Consider the following 19,110-nt stretch of genomic DNA (forward strand, 5'->3'; position numbering starts at 1 on the left):
AGAGATATTTCTCCTCTCTGAGCCGTGTTATTACAGCAGAAGTCAGGGTGACTAATGGCTTTAATGAGAGTGATATTCAGAGGTACCCAGAAGCTCATTAACCGGAGAGAACGGGCAGATCAGAGCCATTTATTATCATAACAAAGCAGAACAACGCCTCGTGTCTGCCGCTCTCAACACGGCCTACTTTCCCTCTTACGAGTGGCCTAGAAACAGGAGGACAGGTGAATAAAGAGCATAACATGAGCAGGGGGTCCAACGCTTATGAAAGGTGAGCGGAGGTGTCCTACTGACCTGGACCGAAATAAGAGGAAACCAGGCAGGGGGTGCCAGAGCCAGGTGACTTAATAACATGACCGATTGACCCGATTTACAGAATCACACTTACACAACCGGCAGGAAGGTGCTGATAACTCCTGCTGTTCAACTGAAGGATCAGAATACGACACGGTGAGTTACATCAGAACAACATCAGGAGAAAGAACCGATGAGCGAAGACGATAAAATGCTCGTCACCAAGTTTAAGGTATGAAGGAAGCAAAAGAAAGGAAAGGAAAGATGCAAAGAAAGAAAGAAAAGATGTAAGGAATCAAGAGGAAGGAAGACAGGAAAAAAGTAAAGATTTAAGGAAAATAGGAAGGAGAGACGGAAAAGGAGAAAAGAAGGAAGTGAAAAGGAAGAAAGGAAGCTTAGAAATAAAAAAATATGCAATGGGAAAAGAAAAGGAAAAGGAAGGGATGAAACAAAAAGTAGCAAAAATGAAGGACGGAGTGAAAAAGTAAATAAAGAAAGAAGAATGGAAGAAATAAAAGACTTATTGAAACAAGGAAAGAAAGAAAGAAGGAAAGAAAGAAAGAAAGAAAGTAAAGTAAGGAAAAATGGAAAAATGGAAAAATGAAAGAAACAAGTAATCCTGGACGGACAGAAGGAAAGCAAAGAAAAACTAGAAGCACACAAAGGACGGATAAGGAAGGAAGACGAGACAGAAAAGGACGGAAAAGAAGCAAAAGAAGAAAAACTTAAGGAATAAAGAAAGTAACAGAATGTGAAGACAACTTTTATTAGTTCTTCTTCTTCTGTGGTGTTGAAGTCGATCAGATAGTCTGACCTCACACTGTCACCGCAGGTCGATACGTTTCATAACACAACTGCCCTCTGCAGGCGGCCATTAACAGGAGCTAACTGCTGTCCTACCTGAGCTGAAGTGGGCCACTGAGTGTGTGTGTGTGTGTGTGTGTGTGTGTGTGTGTGTGTGTGTGTGTGTGTGTGTGTGTGTGTTAACTAGGCTAATGGGCTCCACTCTCTGCAGGATCTCTCATTATGTCACTCCAATGAGGTGTGTGATACACACACACACACACACACACACACACACACACACACACACAGACATTGTCATATGCACACAACACGCTGTACACACACACACATGCACATCTTGAGAACACACACACGCAGGAGATGCAGAGGTGTGGTTGCTAAGGGCAACAGTGTTCAGCAACTCACACTCACTTAATTCAGAGTCATTAATATAATCGCCATGTCGCTAACAAACAGCGGGCTGACAATGACTCATTCACAACACACACACACACACACACACACACACACACACACACACACACCTGTAGCTCTTGGTGGGTCCGTGGCCCTCCAGCAGGAACTCCTGGACGTTCTGCAGAAAAACAAACAAACAAAAACAAAAGTTTTTTATCACAGGAGGATGGTGCGTTTGTTTATTTTCAGCGGCGGATTAATCCACAGTCGGTGCTCTAGTGAGTGTTTGCGGTAGAGGGACGGTGTGTTCATCATCGGAGAAGGAAGATGTACCAGTCTACATCCTGTGAGGAGGCTCATTCACTGAACACAAGGTTTGCTCTCACAGAATTAAGGTTCTGGTTCTGGTCTGTCTTGTTTACCTCCACGAAGCTCAGCAGTTTTCCTGTCGACATCTCAAAGCCCTTTTTGGCCGTTTCGCTCTTCCGTAGTTGACACTCCAGGACGGCGACTTTCTTCTTCATCTCGTCCGTCTCCTCCTGGGAGGAAACAGAGCAGCTCTGTCAATGTGTAACCGTTTGAAGTGAAGGCTTAGTGTTTCTCTCATCATGTCGATTATCAAATTATTAATGGACGACTTGTTGGGCATTATCAGGAACATATTTAATGAGTGCAGGAAACAACATTTGAACATGTTTTTATTTTATTTCAAATTATAGGACGAGGTGCATGCTAATGCTTTTAGCTTAGCAGCTACAGTGAAGATTTAAGGGTGTAAATAATGACTTTTCAAATCAGTTGGGATCTCAGGGCTTCTGGAGGAAGCTCCCAAGAAGAGCGCCAGGCTTTGAAGCCGACTTTGTTAGACGGCAAACCGTCTCATTACATCGCCATGTGATGCACTCGGGGTCGGAGAGACTTTTCCCGTAAGCTTTTAATGAGAGAAGCGTCGGTAAAACAGTGGATCAAACCCTGAGAAATGACTCGTTTGACTGTCATAGTTTGATAAAAGCTCTAGAAGAGCCGCACGATTGAACTATTTCAGCTAAAGCAGAAGTCGGAAGTCAAGCTTTTCTTGGCTTCATGCACCACTGAGGGGCTCCGTCTCCAACCAGGTGTCTTCATACTTCCATGTTCTGCAGACTGTGACCACAGCAGACGAGCTGTTTGGACACATCTGATGTTTCTTTGGTTGTTTCTCTGTTTTAAATCATCTCCAGCTGCTTCAGGTGTTCAGCAGAATGCTGCAACTCTGTTTTACTGTGAAGCTCCAGAAATGTTCTGTGGACTACGAGACTTCACCTGACTTTATATCATCAGGAGGAGACGATGACTGAGCCTGACTTTATATCATCAGGAGGAGACGATGGCTGAGCCTGACTTTATATCATCAGGAGGAGACGATGACTGAGCCTGACTTTATATCATCAGGAGGAGATGATGACTGAGCCTGAATTTATATCATCAGGAGGAGATGATGACTGAGCCTGACTTTATATCATCAGGAGGAGATGATGGCTGAGCCTGACTTTATATCATCAGGAGGAGATGATGACTGAGCCTGACTTTATATCATCAGGAGGAGATGATGACTGAGCCTGACTTTATATCATCAGGAGGAGATGATGGCTGAGCCTGACTTTATATCATCAGGAGACGATGGCTGAGCCTGACTTTATATCATCAGGAGCAGATGATGGCTGAGCCTGACTTTATATCATCAGGAGCAGATGATGGCTGAGCCTGACTTTATATCATCAGGAGGAGACGATGACTGAGTTCATGGCTGAGCTGTTGTTTAACTGAGTCTCAGCCTAAATGTTCTGTAAAGAGGAACCGGCTCAGCTGTCACGGGCTGTAAATGCAGTGCAGCGCTGCAGGAAATGGATTTCTTCTGCTAAATGATGATTATGATTGTGGACATAATATTTTGACACTCTCAGACGAACGACTTCCCAGAGTCAGCACTTTGTTCTCAACACGTCATAATATTTACTGCGCAGCAGAAAGCAGCTTCTTCTCCGCTCAGATCTGTGAGAGCTGATTCCCCGCGGCGTCGGCTCAGCAGCGAGCCTGCCGGCGCTGACCTGCTGGTTGCTAGCCAGATGTCTATGAAAAAAACAACCTGTCACCGAATGAGACTGAGAAAAACACTGACCCAGATTCACTGTTGATGATGGAGGAAGAAACCAAAACCAGGAGGGGAGGAGGGGAAGCAGAGGGGATGCTGGGAAATCATCAGCGAGATAACGGCTGCAGAACTGTCCTACAAACAATCAGACTCTCCTGTAACGACCCTTCAGTCTTTGTTCGGTTCCTTGACTCCGCCTCTGAAGCCTCATGTTATTATTCTCTTTATGACCCTCGGCTTATGAACACGAACATGTCGTTTCTGGTCTCCTCTGTCATTAAACCAGCACAAGAACCACATTTGGAAGTTCACTTCAGCTTCCTGAAGACAAAGATGAAACAAAGATGGCCACCAGCAGTTCATGTCGTGTCGTCACCTTATTGGTGGACGGTGGTTGATCCACTCTCTGAGTCTTCAGCTCGGCGATCTCGGCCTCCAACAGGTGGATCACCTCCTCGTAGTCCATCTCCATCCCCCTCGCCTGCTTCTGAGCCGCCTCGGCCAGCTGGATCCGAGTCCTCAGAGCCCGACTCTCCTCCACTCCGAGCTTTACCTCCTGTGGCGGAGGAAGGAGGAAGAGGAGAGGGTGAAGGAGGGAAGTGAGGGAGGACAGAGGAGACATTCATCATCAGACCTCAACAAGCTCACAGATTACTCAGCAGACTATCGGCAGGCCTCGGTGGTGTGTTCAGGACACGCTCAGAGCCTCTCAACCCTCATAAATCTTTCAAGGTGCTGGAGTCATGATTTTGAATTCCTGGTGTCAGGAGGAGTTAGTGTGACGAAGCTCTTTGCTTTGGCCTGAAGGAGGCTTCACTGGATCAGCAGGCTGAGTCCCAGCAGGACTCACCCGAGCCGTCACCTCACATCTCTGTCTCTGATAAGGTCAGCAACATTTGGGAAACCAAAACAGGACAGAGGAGGAAAGAAACAGTAAAATGAGCTTGTTTTTTATTCATTGAGGACGAAATTATTCAACTCACTATAATTATGAATTTATACTTCTGTTCGTGCAGCTGGTGGGGCTGTCACCAGTTCTGCAGGTGTTTGCTCATACACCAGTGTTGGACACCATGCTGATGGAAAGTCAGGTGAACTGCTCCTATAAAATGTTGACCTGATGATGGAGCTTACATGAAAACATATTACGTCTGTAATGTATCCTGAGGGAAACATGAACGTCTGAATCACAATCCACCCAGTAGATGTTTCAATATTTCAGGCTGAGTCAAAGAGGTGGACAGACAGCGCTGTGTTAGCGCTGTGGCTACAAGTCTATGCTTTATTCTGTCAGTGATTCTGATTACTATAAAGTCCAGTTGATGATATGTGAGGAGGTGTCGGTGCTTTAGTGACTCACTCAGTCAGTGTGTGAGGCTGAGAGGAACAGCAGCCCCTTCGAGTGGAAGTTACATAACTGTCAGGGTGGTGAAACAGACACCCGCAACAATTAAGACACTGTAACCCCTGGTGACTGGGAAGCAGCCCCTCCCAGTACTGTTGCAACACTGGAAACCAGTAACTGAAACCATCCAGCCTGGAGTAAACACTGGAGCTCCTGCAGCGCTGCTCTCACCGGACAGTAAAGTGATCCTCAGTGGTAGTAAAAGATAACGAGGCTGTGCAAATGAAATGAGTCAGGAGCTCTGAGCCCAGGAGGAAACACTGACGGAGAATGACTCGGCACTATTACACCACTGGAGACACAACTGCTGTCCACAGACGTTTACTTCATTTACATTTCACCGTTTCAAAAGGGGGAGATTTCAACCACGACCCCTTTAAATCTGTCCTGAGTTTCAGGGGTAAAAAGTGGAAATGTGATTGAGCCTGAGCTCTTCAAGTGTGTTCATGACAGGTGGGAAACTCCCTCTGCTGATGAGGCAGGATTTCTGCATGAGCCGACAGTCTCCCAAAATCAGCAAGAACGTTTCTTACTAAACAATGTCTGAATATTTTCTCCACCAGCGTTTTGTGGCTCAGGCGGAGGTGTGAGCTCCCGAAGTGTTTTCTATTATTGTATAATCAGCCTTTATACACACACACACACACACAGACACACACACACACACACACACACACACACACACACACACACGTATGAAGCAGACCGGATTCTGGCAGCCTGGACTCTCCTCCTGTGGTGATGTCATATGTGGTGAGAGCGAACAGGACACACATGAGGAACACACAAGACGGGCTTATTTCTGAACACCACTCGGAAATCACACACCGTGAACACACACACACCGTGAACACACACACACACACACACACACACACACACACACACACACACACACACACACACACACACACACACACACACACACAGTGAGAGCAGTCCATCTGTTAGCTTCACTGTTCTCAGCAGGGTTACATTCAATTTTTTAATTCTGCAGATCGCTCTTCCAAGAAAAGACAATAAAAAAAAGGGCACAAACAGACAGATGGAGATGATCAGCGGACGGAAGCCAACAGAGATCAGAACTGACCAGAACACATCCAGTTTACCTCGACTTCAGTCTCAACAACTCAAGGTTGAAACTGTTTTCCCTCCCCTGTGATTGTTCTGATGAGTTTCACCTGTCGCCAGTTAGCCTCCTCTCTTCAGTTAGTTATCTCTCCCTGAGTACTGAAGTCCTGTGTTCCTCGTGTTCCTGCCTGTGTTCCTTGTGTTCCTGCCTGTGTTCCTCATGTTCCTGCCTGTGTTACTCCTGTTCCTGCCTGTGTTCCTCGTGTTCCTGCCTGTGTTCCTCATGTTCCGGCCTGTGTTACTCCTGTTCCTGCCTGTGTTCCTGCCTGTGTTCCTTGTGTTCCTGCCTGTGTTCCTCATGTTCCTGCCTGTGTTCCTGCCTGTGTTCCTCATGTTCTTGCCTGTGTTCCTACCTGTGTTCCTTGTGTTCCTGCCTGTGTTCCTTGTGTTCCTGCCTGTGTTCCTGCCTGTGTTCCTCATGTTCATGCCTGTGTTCCTGCCTGGATTCTTGCCTGTGTTCCTCATGTTCCTGCCTGTGTTCCTGCCTGTGTTCCTCATGTTCCTGCATGTGTTCCTCGTGTTCCTGCCTGTGTTCCTGCCTGTGTTCCTCATGTTCCTGCCTGTGTTTCTGCCTGTGTTCTTGCCTGTGTTCCTCATGTTCCTGCCTGTGTTCTTGCCTGTGTTCCTGCCTGTGTTCCTCATGTTCCTGCCTGTGTTTCTGCCTGTGTTCTTGCCTGTGTTCCTCATGTTCCTGCCTGTGTTCTTGCCTGTGTTCCTGCCTGTGTTCCTCATGTTCCTGCCTGTGTTCCTTGTGTTCCTGCCTGTATTCCTCATGTTCCTGCCTGTGTTCTTGCCTGTGTTCCTTGTGTTCTTGCCTGTGTTCCTCATGTTCCTGCCTGTGTTCCTTGTGTTCCTGCCTGTGTTCCTTGTGTTCCTGCCTGTGTTCCTTGTGTTCCTGCCTGTGTTCCTTGTGTTCTTGCCTGTGTTCCTCATGTTCCTGCCTGTGTTCCTCGTGTTCCTGCCTGTGTTCCTTGTGTTCCTGCCTGTGTTCCTTGTGTTCCTGCCTGTGTTCTTGCCTGTGTTCCTTGTGTTCTTGCCTGTGTTCCTCGTGTTCCTGCCTGTGTTCCTTGTGTTCCTGCCTGTGTTCCTTGTGTCCCTGCCTGTGTTCCTCGCGTTCCTGCCTGTGTTCCCAGTGCTTCTTTGGTGTGTGCTTCATTTAGTTTTTGTAACTGTGTGATGCACCGGGGCCCGAAAAGTTAGTTGTGTTTCCATAAATGACCACACTAGTTTCCAGCAGATGAGTTATGACTGTGTGCTGTCAGAGAGACGTACATTAATGCTACATTACAGTTCATTTACAATGTGTGTGTGTGTGTGTGTGTGTGTGTGTGTGTGTGTGTGTGTGTGTGTGTGTGCGTGTGTCACAGTGAAGTGGGTCACAGGCCGTTAAATGTATAGATGAGTTTAAAGTGCAGCTGGTGGAGTGACTGTGTGAGTGCGTCTGTGCACGACTGGTTGGGTAACTAATGGATCTCAGCAGGAGCTGTCTTCCCTCCAGCTGTGGCCTCGGGGGTCTGGTGGGACCCCCAACCCCCCCCATCTTTAAGCCTGACCTCAAGCTCTAACACGGGATTATGTCAACCACCTCCCCTCTGCTGCTCATCCTCCTGCTAACCAGAAAAGGAAACATAATGGAAGAAAAACCTTCAGCCGGGCAGCGAGAGGCAGAACAAAGGAGCGGCGGACGTCCTGTTTCCACCCTGAAGCCGGCAGTCTGAGGTTTCACTGAGAAATGATGCTCGAATCTGTATTCATGGCAGTTTGCTGCTTTGTTCTGCTGTTATGTAACACTAATGTAATCTCTAAGCTGCTGATTCCACTGAAAGCCTTGACAGCGCTGGTAAAATGCCACCCTCAGAGGAAGAATATTAAATGCACTTTAGGTTATGCAGGAGCGTGCATTAACGCACTCAGGTGTGCTGTACTGTAGGAAAACAAGGGTTTTGTTGGAGACGTGTTTTGTAGCGATGCATCACGGGTGTGATCGGCCTCTGAAGCTGAGCTCACAGTCAGTATAAAGGCCAGTGTTTGAGTGCTTCTGGAGGATATTTTAAGTATGTAACTCAACAAAATATATCAAAAGAGGTCCCGTCATTTTAGACATTTAAATTCAGAAATGTTACATATGAAGGACTGTGTTCAAATGATCTAAGGTGCAGGGGCCAAAGCAAACGGCACAAGTGCTTTGAGGGCGTCCGACTCCCTTCTGCCACTTAAACGGACGATAATCTGGGCTCAAAGTGCAGAGGGGTTGTGTTTAGACTCTTAATTAGTCATGGATGTGTTCTGGGCAGAACATAAATTAAACCAATCAGAACATCATCTTCCATCTCCTTTAAGAGCCAGGTGCATCAGGATCTGGAGCGTTTAAGCAGCTGCACTCGTCTCCACTGAGGGACGGGGATGTGGTCGTCTGCTGCTGGACAATCTTTCCTACCATTTCACAATCTGTCCCATCGACAGCTCTGTTTGACTGCATATGAGAGGAAGATGATGCGCGGATCTCAGTCCATGGATCAGGTGGGACGGGTCAATCTGATCAATAGTGGGAGGGATGCAGGTTTGTGAAATACGTCTTTAGAGGAAAATATTGATAAACATAAACATTTATTTCAGAAGATAAGAGTTTAATTCTGTTTCCTCTGGAGAGTTTAATACTACAGCTTCTAGTTTCACAGCGAAGATATTTGTTACAGTGACATAACTGCATTCGTGGAAATGTTTAAAGTAGCTGAAGGCAGCTTCTCTAATCATAAATCAGTGTGTGCACGGTGTGAACCCGCCTGTGGAGACACATCTTACTATCTGAATATTGCACTCTTTAAATAGCAGGACACAACCTTTGACTTTAGAGCAGCTTCCTGTTGCTTTCTGCTGCCTCAAGAGAGCAATCCACCATCAGTGCGCCCGACCACACCTTTAAGACCTACAAGCCCAGGGGCGCACAGGTGGGCGCAGGTACATTTGATACTTACACGATGTGGCCGCTGGGCGTAAGATAGAGCCCACAACCTTTAAAGTTTGCCTTTTTGTTTACTGTGACCATCTTCTGTCCCTAACCTGAAACATAACTTTGTAGCCAGGCACAGAAATTTTAAGAAGCGAGAATTCAAAGTAACGCAATAACTTAACGTAACGCAGTGAAGAGCTGTCCTTGTCTGTCTTCAGGGTTGAACAAAACATCCTGTTGGACATAGATTTTATTTTTAAAAATGGGGTCTCAAGCCGGCCGGTAGGCCACCACAGGTTTAATCTTCAGCAGTGTGTTGTTTTTTATAATCTTATCATCTGTTTTTTTAATGGCTGCAGCAACTCGCAGGACATCAACCTGAGTGCAGGAAGTTCATGACATGAAGTGAATCCTCTTAATAATCCTCGGGTCCAAAACACCGATATGAAAATGTCCCGGCCGAGTCTTTGTTGTTGCAGTACATCTGTTCGCCGCTTCTAAATGTAGATATTGATCGGATTATGCAACAGGATGAAAGTTGAGAGGTGGCAGAGTGGGAGTCAGAGAGGCTGAGACCCTTCAGATATGATTCACAACAAACAAACACACACACAGAGGAGGAACCGCTTCAGAGCCCGGAAAAGATTCAATGGTGGCCTCCCACTGCAAGTCCTGCTGCTGTGTGAGTCCGCCTCAGCCTCCCACACACACACACACACACACACACACACACACACACACACACACTTTAGTGTGTGTGTGTGTGTGTGTGTGTGGAGCTTCACCTGCAGATCTATTTTGAAAGAAGCGCCCCTACAGAAGCCCACACACACCCTCCGAGCAGATGAGAATAGAAACTCTGAAAGCCTCTGCAGAGTCCACATCAGCACGTCCTGAACACATTAGCATGAATTACACTTCATGAATGTTGTTGTTGTGAAGTTTACAAAGCATCATGGGAAAGTAGGATGTTTGTATGCAAATGTTTGTAGGAGCAGGTTTGTTCGTCCCGTGCTGAGATCTGATCGGTGCTGCAGAGGCTCAGAAAGTTAGTTCATGATCTTTCTTTTGTTGTTGTTCTCGTACAAACTGGGCTCGACTTAGTACATTGTGTCTTTTCTCGATACGCACAAAAACTGTAACTATGCACACAAACCTTAACACTAACACATTTTAACAAGTTTGTGAGAGAATCAGAGAGAAATATTTTGTTTGTGTGCAGAAAAACAAAAGTGAATATCTCTAGAGTTAAAGTTTACTGTTGCATAAAATGAAAATACTCAAATAAGGTACAACTACCTTGAAATTGTAGTTGAATACAGTACTTTTTTTCAAATTGTAACCACAAGACCGACATCAACACAACCTGAATATTGAAGCAGTCTGACTGAGAGTCACGTTCATGAACCTGCAGCAGGTGTGACTCACCTGTTTCACTCGGCTGAGCTCCTCCTCCATCTGATGGTGAACTCTCTGAGACTCGACCAGCTGCTCCTGAACAAGTCAGCAACAAACAGGAAGTCAGTCGGAGGTACGCGCACAAGCGAACAGGAAGTACGTTGTGCAGCCACAGTGACGAACGCGTCGTCTCACCTGCAGCCTCTTGATCTCCCTCAGAGCCTCGATGTGCTCCTTCCTCAGCCTCTCCATCTCCTCCAGGTCGTCCGAGTCCGACAGTGACGGCTGCACACAGATGAACACAAATGTCTTCATTTTTACATCATTTAACACCTTCTCAATTAATCAGCAGTGGTGGAGAAGTTATAAAAAAGTTATAAAGTTATAAAAAAGTGACCCTTGTTCTCTACTGTCATCGACTTCAGACACTCCTCAATAACTTAAAAACATTTTTTTATGTCAGGTTAACTTCTCGTGTTCACACAGTTTTGTTTTGCGTCTGTAAGTGTTCAACACAAGAAAATGCATTTCTTCACAGATGTATAAAAATGCCACCGCAATGTTTTGTGTGTTTACATGCACATGGAGCGTAGTGGAGACAAAAACAGGTCCAATACAGCGTGCTGGCTGATAAATGTGACGGTTGGTCAGTTTCGTGAACGATTTATGTTAAAAGATGAACCAGTTTGGTTAAGTTTAGGAAAACATCATGATGTAGGTAAAAACAACTGTTACATCTGTAACTTCAGTTACAAACGTACCTACATTACTCAGGTAAAGTTAAAATAACTTCTGGTTTCACAGGGGACACTAACAGCAAACTCCTGAATCAAAGTCTTGTGCTTGTCAAACCACATCGTCCATCCCGACCTCCTCCCGACATGCTCTTTTCGGTCTACAGCCATAATAACTACTACAGCCACTAGAGGTCGCCGCCTAACAAGAAATGTAAATATGGGTTGTAATAAGCTGCTTTGACAGATGACCTATATGGTTGTTTTTCTGATGAGGACAGTCAGTCTGTATGAAATCTGCAACAAAAAGTCCTCGAGGCAAATTGTGCAGCGACTAAAAAAGCACGAGCGATCACAAACAGTTTCTGTGGGAATGAATGGACTTCTTGTTCTGCGGTGGATTAATCCACATCTGGTGTTCTGGTGAGTATCTGGCAGCAGCGGTGTGTGTGGCGCTGGGTCAGTAACAGTATGTACAGTGGTTTCTCCTGTGTGTTGCTCTCAGGCTGTGATTGATTATTGATCTGATTCTGTGTGACACCGGCAGTGAAGAAAATCATTACTCCCTGCTGGTGGGACGGTTCACACAAAACAGATCGATGTCAGAGCGTCCACATCGAGTGGTCGGGACCAGAACCCCGCCACGTGAACCAGCTAACGACCCAACAGGGCGATGACAGGGATTTAACGACACTCATGCTGTCACTTCCTGTCATGTGCTGCAGGGAGCTCCTACCTGTTGGTTTGTGGGTGACTCCAACAAACTGCACAGATCATCAGACGTGAACCTCGAGCCCGGCTGGGTGACGGCCAACTCCTCCAGCTGAGGCTTGAACAGCTCCCTGATCACGCTCTCGAAATCTGTGCACACAAATACACACTGGTATACACATCGTGGTCACAGCTGGTTTTATAAAACGTCATGACTTCCCTAAACTGTATGCAAATAAACATCACTGAGACAAACAGACTCCATGTTTCTCCTCAAAGACAGAAAGAAGTTCATGTAGAACATTTGCTGAATTTACAAGAAGGAACAAATCAGTCAGAATCAGTCAGAGACAGAGTTTCACACAGTTTATAAAGTGTCTCCAACTCAACAACTCACTAAACTGACACATTTGTTAAGGGAGTCTGGGGACAAAGAAGTAGCCTATACTGGTTACTGCTTAGTGTGTTTGTAACGTGTGACATGTTTAGATCAATAAAATGTTTCTTCTTTCATAAATTGAGTGTAAATGGTGAAATCAGTGTAAACAGTGTGTTCAAACAGCTGCTAAATGTTGGCAGGTAAGACTTTAGCACTTTAGACACAGAAGCAGACAGGCTGGTACAGCCATGCTGCCACAAACTGACACTTTGTACAAGGAAACAAACAACTTACTGTTTTCATTTAATGCTGAAGTTACAAGAAGGAGACAATGATTCAGAATCTGTCGAAGCTGTTTCACAAAGTTTGTTAAGTTTCTCCTCATGAAACAACTCTTAAAATCACTACATTTGTTAAGGGAGTCTGGTGATGATCTTCTTCTCCCAGTGAGGGATCCAAAGCGTTCACTTACAACAGAGTATTCTTAAACCTTTTGCGTAGCTTTATTTTGGTAAAATATCTGAGCATTTCTTTCACATCTGCAAACAACAAAGCAACAAATTCTCAGTAGTTAAATCTCAGGCATGAAGGAGAAGGTCATCTAAAAGACTGAAGGGTTTAGACGCTCAGCTCGATAGTAAATGTAACTGAACATTGGGTTTGTTTCAGGGTAAACAGAGGGGGCAGGTTCAGTGACTGGAGGGTAAAGTCAGGTGCAGCTGTCTCACCTGTGACGGCCACCGTCCCCGCAGGATCAGCTCCTAGTCTGGACCTGATCGCCTGCCGCTGAGCCTCTGTGGGCTTCAGACCGAGCAGATCCAGAGCCTGCACGCACACACACACAGATCAATACACACTCAGCTGTTGGTGGTGACGCCCCTCAAACACACACTGACCTCATGCATCCTGTCACCATCCAATAAAAACCCTGTATCTCTTTAAACTTGGTGACAGCTGATTGGCTGATGCACCTGTGGCCTCGGGGCAGATTCTGACCTACCAGGCTCGTTGTTAAATCATGAAGTCGGAACGTAACTGAGTACATTTACTCGAGTACTGTGCTCAAGGTATTTTGAGGGTTACTAGTTACTTTGCAGATTACATGCTGCATCAGAGCCAAAGTAGCACATGAATTAATTAATTTATTTTATCAGTAATCAGATAAAAAAACAAACAAACTGACCAACCCAGAATACACAGTACAGTAGATACATACATGCAAATATATGTATCATTTACTTATACTTATGATATGTTTACTATCAGATACATTAAGACTTTTACTCAAGTACTGTTGATATGGAAGTAATATTTTAACACCATATAATCATTTTAACTCTGTCAGAAGGTTTAAATCTTACTGACCAGTTAAAAATAATAAAACAAAGTATTTCATTTATAAAAACTACATGAAACAATTTCATATTCAACTATAAGACGATAAAGCACACTGACACAGTACTGACTCAAGCTGCAGCTAATGATTATTGTCAATACTGACTGATTTGTTGATTATTTTCATTATTAATCAGTTATACATTTGTTTAGTTTGTTTTGTTTTTGTTTAATTAATTTGTTCATCACTAAACAATCAATCAATTAATGTAAAATGTTTCAGAAAGCCTCAATGAGACTGAAAGGTCCACTGTACCAGAAGATAACAGGACTCAGCTCTTTATTCAGATTAAAAATACATCACACACACACACACACACACACACACACCTGCTCCACCCGCTCCAGTTTGAGGCGACAGCTGGTGCTGAGGGAACACTTCCTCTGCTGTGGCTGACTGCTGGCAGGTTCTGGAGACAGACAGAGATTTTTAAAAATAAACTCAATTAGCAGCGTTTGTCCGTCCGTCCTTTATCTGCCTCTTCTCTGGCGGCAGCGCTGGATGTATCTTTGACCTGAGACCGTGCAGTTTTGACATTCTTGAGCGTGAAGCTTTGGGATATCTTTGACAAGACGCTGGGACAATTTCCAGCTAATCCAAAATGAGATCTTTTTCTAAGACACAGAAGCACAGAGATAAAGAACCAACACAAAGAGACAACAACAACCACAAAGAGACACAAAACCACATACAGATAACATGATAGCATGGCCTCGTTGATGTCAGTGGTTTTCTGTCTCGTTCAGTCGGGGTGTCTTGCTCTGTGGTAGGAGGGGCGGGGCCTTAAACATGTCTTGTTTCATGACTCTCATGTTGGTGTGGAGCTCCCTCCGGCTGAAGAAGTGGTCGTCTCTTAATCCCAAATGAGCTGAATTATCTGAAATCCCAGCTGGTTTACTGGTGTTGGTAAACTGAAGCGACTGTTGGAGGTTCCCCTTCGTCCTGAACGCGTATCGGCCCTCAGACTCCTGCGTCTGTTACGGAAACACACTTCAGTCCAAAGGTGTGACGTCAGACGGCAAACACAACAATCCACATGTACACATGGAGAAAGACCTCAGGATCCCTCACTCACACAGAGATGTGATGATGCTTCACACCCTCTCCAGCCAATCGTAGGCCAGACCTCCCACCTGCCCCACTTCCTCCTCCGACAGGCAGCCAACCAACACGCCATCTGTCCCTCACGCTCCATCCTGCATCACCTCTCCATCAGATCAGATTTACACTTCACAGCAGGGCGTCTGTGCACAGGCATGAGTGTCTGCATATATTTGAAACCTGGTGTTTTTATAGCGTTTGATATCCTGACATACTGGAACAGAAACAGATTGAGGTACAGCTCCTGCGCCCCTCCCCCTGTGCGTCAGATCGGCCTCTGATTGGTTGAAAAGTTGGGCTCTTCTGCTAATAAAATGTGTTGAGGAGACGTTAACCTTCCTCACATTAATAAATGAACAGAAATGGCATAGGTCCATCACATAGACCTCTTTTAATGACATCATCTCTTCAGGAAACGGTTGAACAGCAGCGACTGGAGAACAACACGAGCATCTGATGACTTTTCTTGAAATTCGGTTGATATCTGTACTACAGTCGGATGGAAGCTGCTGCATGCACGTTAACCCACTGAGCTAAAACACATCCAAGAAAACCTGGGACGTTAGCTTACCTGATGAAGGTCGGATGAAAAAAAAGCATGATATTAAATAAATAGCTCTTCTGGTAAAGTGCATGCTAATTTAGCTGATTGATCATAAAAGTCACGTTGCAGTGAGAGATACTCGTCAGTCTGATCACAGATCACAGGTACGTACCAGGGTTTGTATCGGGGAGGCTGTCGCTCTCTGGCGGGGAGGGGACACGTGTCTGCTCTGTTCTGGCTGGAGACACTCGCACCTGCAAACATCAACACGACTGATTCAGAGTGTGTTCATGGGCCACGATCTGATCCAGTGACTGACGTACTGAGGTCTGAGCCCTCTGTTCTGACATGACCTAAGGTGCTTGTGTAACATCTTTCAAGTGAATTAATTAAGAGGGTCTTCTGATGATCAAACACAAGACTATAAAGACATTATCCTTAGCCCTGTTCAGACCTGGTATCATCATCCAATCACAGGTGGACAGGTGCTCAAAGTACAGGTGTGAATGTGACGCATTGAGGATGCATTTTTAGATTCAGTCGCTCAGACCACATTGTTACAGTGGTGTGTAGTAGAAGAAGAAGGAGAAGCCACAGTGGCTGATCTCCAGGTGCTTCACTGTGATGTAAATGACATGTTAGGTCTCTGTTAACCTGCCGATGTCAGCAGCAGATGTTTGTGAACATGCTGTTTAATTGAACTAGTAACCACAACATCACCAGACTCCCTTTGCAAATGTAGTTATTTTAAGAGTTGTTTCATGAGGAAAACTTAACAAACTTTGTGAAGCGTTGTCTTCTTCTTGTAAATTCAGCAAATTTAGTGAAGTTCTTTCTTTAAAAAAAAAACCTCTGTAAAAAACATTGTGTCTGTTTGTCCCTGTGATGTTTGTTTGCATATAGAGTGGAAAGGTGAGATCTGATCACAAGAGGTCACTCAGACGCTGTCCACCAGTGATCGGTCTGATGGGGGCCTTGTTTGGATGTCTAGGCTGCACTGGATCTCACACCTGGCTGACGTTGACTGCTGGCAGAGTCTCACTCGCGGGGTTTCGGCTGGAGGTGATCTTTGTTACCACGGCGGGCTGTGGAGGCGTGACGCCCAGCCCTGGGGGCCTGGCCTGGGGTCCACCTCCTCCGCCGGAGCCCTGGAGGGAGATTGGGCTGTGAGGCCCACTGCTGGAGCTGGAGGACGACCTCCGCCGGATGAAGGCAATTTCCACCGTGGGGTCCGGTCTGAAACCCACGGGACAAGGAGATGTTGTTCAGGAGAGACACTTCAGGCGAACAGAGTAAAAATGTTAACTTATATATATCACTATGATACACCAGTCAACTAAATTTTCAGACAATTCATTTTGTTTTCCGATATTTTACGTAAAAATATGCAAATGAGGCTAATTTAATATTTGTGTAAATGTCTAGAACAGAAATCTGAACTTAAATAAACACCTAAATGTGTATTTTGGAAGTTTTCTTTCCCCTTTTTTAGACAGAAGACGCAAAATAGACCAAAATCTCAAAAGTGACCGTTTCCCATCATGTTCCAACTATAACATCTTAATAAAATCAACTGAAATGAGAATATTGGGAGGTGTAAGTATAAAATATTGAACTAATGTCTACAATACCACGACTACCACTGAGAGAAGACGATCACTGTAGGTTTGTATCTTGAGCATGACTAAGAAATGACTCTACACACAAACTGAGTCATGAATTAACAAATAGCTTTCGTCTCATTCATTCTGGCGGCATCTTATTTTAGAGACAAAGTCTGTTTTTGTTTCTTTTAAATCTTGAATAAGTTACGCGTTTGAAAAAGTCTCCGGGTGTGTTGGACCTGAGTTTGGTGCGTGTCAGGATGCTCCTGGCCTCCTCATACGTCACTCCGATCAGGGACTCTTTGTTGATGGACACCAGCTGGTCCCCGACCTGCAGCCTGCCGTCCTGAAACAGCACAAATACACAGAAACATTCAGATCCTCGTGTTCAATGGGCAAACTGAGCCACTGGGACAGAGAAACAGCAATATATTCTGTTTCTTTAATCACACTTTGGTTCCCACTTTTACATTTTTCTGGTAAACGTGTAGAATTTGGATTGTGTAGCAGCTGAAGACATGGGTTTGGCTTTTGCTCTAGCTCACAATAATTACACCGATCGTAACACAATGAAGTATAAGCAGGTTTGACCTTTTTAAGGACAACACAAGATAAGAAGAACCAGAGTTTTGAAGTGTTTGGCTTCACATCTGAGAAACAAATCATATAGTTAACAAATCACATTCAATGAAGCAAGTTAACTTCTTTGTTGAGTTGTCACATAAACCCGAGTGTCATCTGCATAACAGTGGTGGTTCAGTCTACAGCGGACAAAACCGAAACAAGAAGTGGTCCCAGAATAGAGCCTGGGGGAACACCACATGTTACCAACGTGACGGTGAAGGTCTGTCGCCGGTCTTCTGAACACACGTTGTTTTGGGAGTCACTGGTAATCTACCGATTCAGTCGTTTAGGTTTGAGGATGTGTTGTTCCTCTTCTTATCATCAGGCCTACATTGAGTGATATTATGTCTAACAGTGTTGTTGGTATTTAAGCCCTATCGGCACTTTCTTGGTAAAGTTCTTTCTATTTTGTTGGATTTTAAAGGCCCTCTGTTTATCTTTGTTTTCATTTAATTTCTATAGTTTCTGTCCAAGCGCGACGACGTCTACATCACAGAATGACTTTTGTTCATGTTAAAGCACTCGGTGAGGACGCCGACCTTCTGGCAGTCTCCTCCAGGCACTATTTCCTGAATGAACACCATTGGTCCTTCTGCGCGGTTAGCTCCGCCCTTGATGACGAGCCCCAGGCCTGTTCCCTTGGCGACGCATATCAACTGAATGACACTGTCACTGGAAAGAGAAACAGAGAGTCGGGTTGACAGTAAGCATGATTAAAAACCACAAAGCCACGCCGCCGCTCACATTCAATCCCACCATGACAGAATCTCAACCCTCCTCCTCCTCCTCCTCCTCTTCCTCTCTCTATCCCTCTCTCTGGTCTTCCCACACTTCTCTGTGAAATTGCTGAAGATGCTTCTCACTATTTTTAGCAGTTGCTGGTGTTCCCATGCTGCAGACGTACAATTTAACAGTTTATGTAACCACCTTCAAGAAATACCTTCAGAGAGGAGCTCTTTATTTACGCTGTGAGGCTGATGAATGTGCTGTCTACACACGACATTTAAATACAATTTTAGATTAAAATGAATTTATTCTTCAGTTTATATTGACTGTAATCAAACAATGACAAACTCTGCTGGCTCCTCACTCGACCTACGTGATCCGTAACTCTACACAACAGCTGGGGCCTCGCACAGAAGGCGTTAAAGCTGAAATCTGCTGCAGCCTACCTGAAGGCGTGCGTGGGCGTGTGCACGGTGTAGGTGGGGTTGGCAGTGTAAGGGGGGGCATGGGTGTAGGCAGTGACCCCCTCTTTAGGACTGAGGAGCTGGGGGCTCTCTGATCTGGAAGAGGAGGAGGAGGAGGCCGTGTCTGTCAGCTTCCCTGAACAGAGACGAGAAGAAGAAGAAGAAGAGGAGGAGGAGGAGGAGGAGGGAGAGGGAAATAGAAAGAGTGGGAGCGAGGTGGAGGTGGAGGTGGAGAAAAGTGACAGCAGGTTCAATCGGATCACTTTCCTAATCATAAAGATTTCCCCCTGTGGCATGAAGCTAAAATCAAAAGGT

General features: G+C 45.3%; 1 protein-coding gene across 2 annotated transcripts in view; it reads right to left on the reverse strand.

Moving 5' to 3' along the window:
* The window catches only part of stxbp4 (syntaxin binding protein 4), a 39,402-nt gene that overhangs the window by 11,293 nt on the left and 8,999 nt on the right, over window positions 1-19,110 (reverse strand). For both annotated transcript variants that reach the window (XM_084342517.1, XM_084342518.1), the window contains exons 7-19: window positions 18,778-18,931; window positions 18,145-18,277; window positions 17,221-17,327; window positions 16,388-16,613; window positions 15,550-15,631; window positions 14,062-14,141; window positions 13,065-13,161; window positions 11,983-12,107; window positions 10,708-10,797; window positions 10,543-10,608; window positions 4,005-4,184; window positions 1,920-2,036; window positions 1,626-1,675 (exon numbers count right to left, since the gene is read on the reverse strand). In XM_084342517.1, coding sequence (XP_084198643.1) covers window positions 1,626-1,675; window positions 1,920-2,036; window positions 4,005-4,184; window positions 10,543-10,608; window positions 10,708-10,797; window positions 11,983-12,107; window positions 13,065-13,161; window positions 14,062-14,141; window positions 15,550-15,631; window positions 16,388-16,613; window positions 17,221-17,327; window positions 18,145-18,277; window positions 18,778-18,931 — 1,507 coding nt within the window. The remainder of the gene's footprint in view (window positions 1-1,625; window positions 1,676-1,919; window positions 2,037-4,004; window positions 4,185-10,542; window positions 10,609-10,707; window positions 10,798-11,982; window positions 12,108-13,064; window positions 13,162-14,061; window positions 14,142-15,549; window positions 15,632-16,387; window positions 16,614-17,220; window positions 17,328-18,144; window positions 18,278-18,777; window positions 18,932-19,110) is intronic.

This window comes from Pagrus pagrus (assembly GCF_965226575.1).
Source record: "Pagrus pagrus genome assembly, chromosome: 21".
In the NCBI taxonomy this organism is placed as follows: domain Eukaryota; kingdom Metazoa; phylum Chordata; class Actinopteri; order Spariformes; family Sparidae; genus Pagrus; species Pagrus pagrus.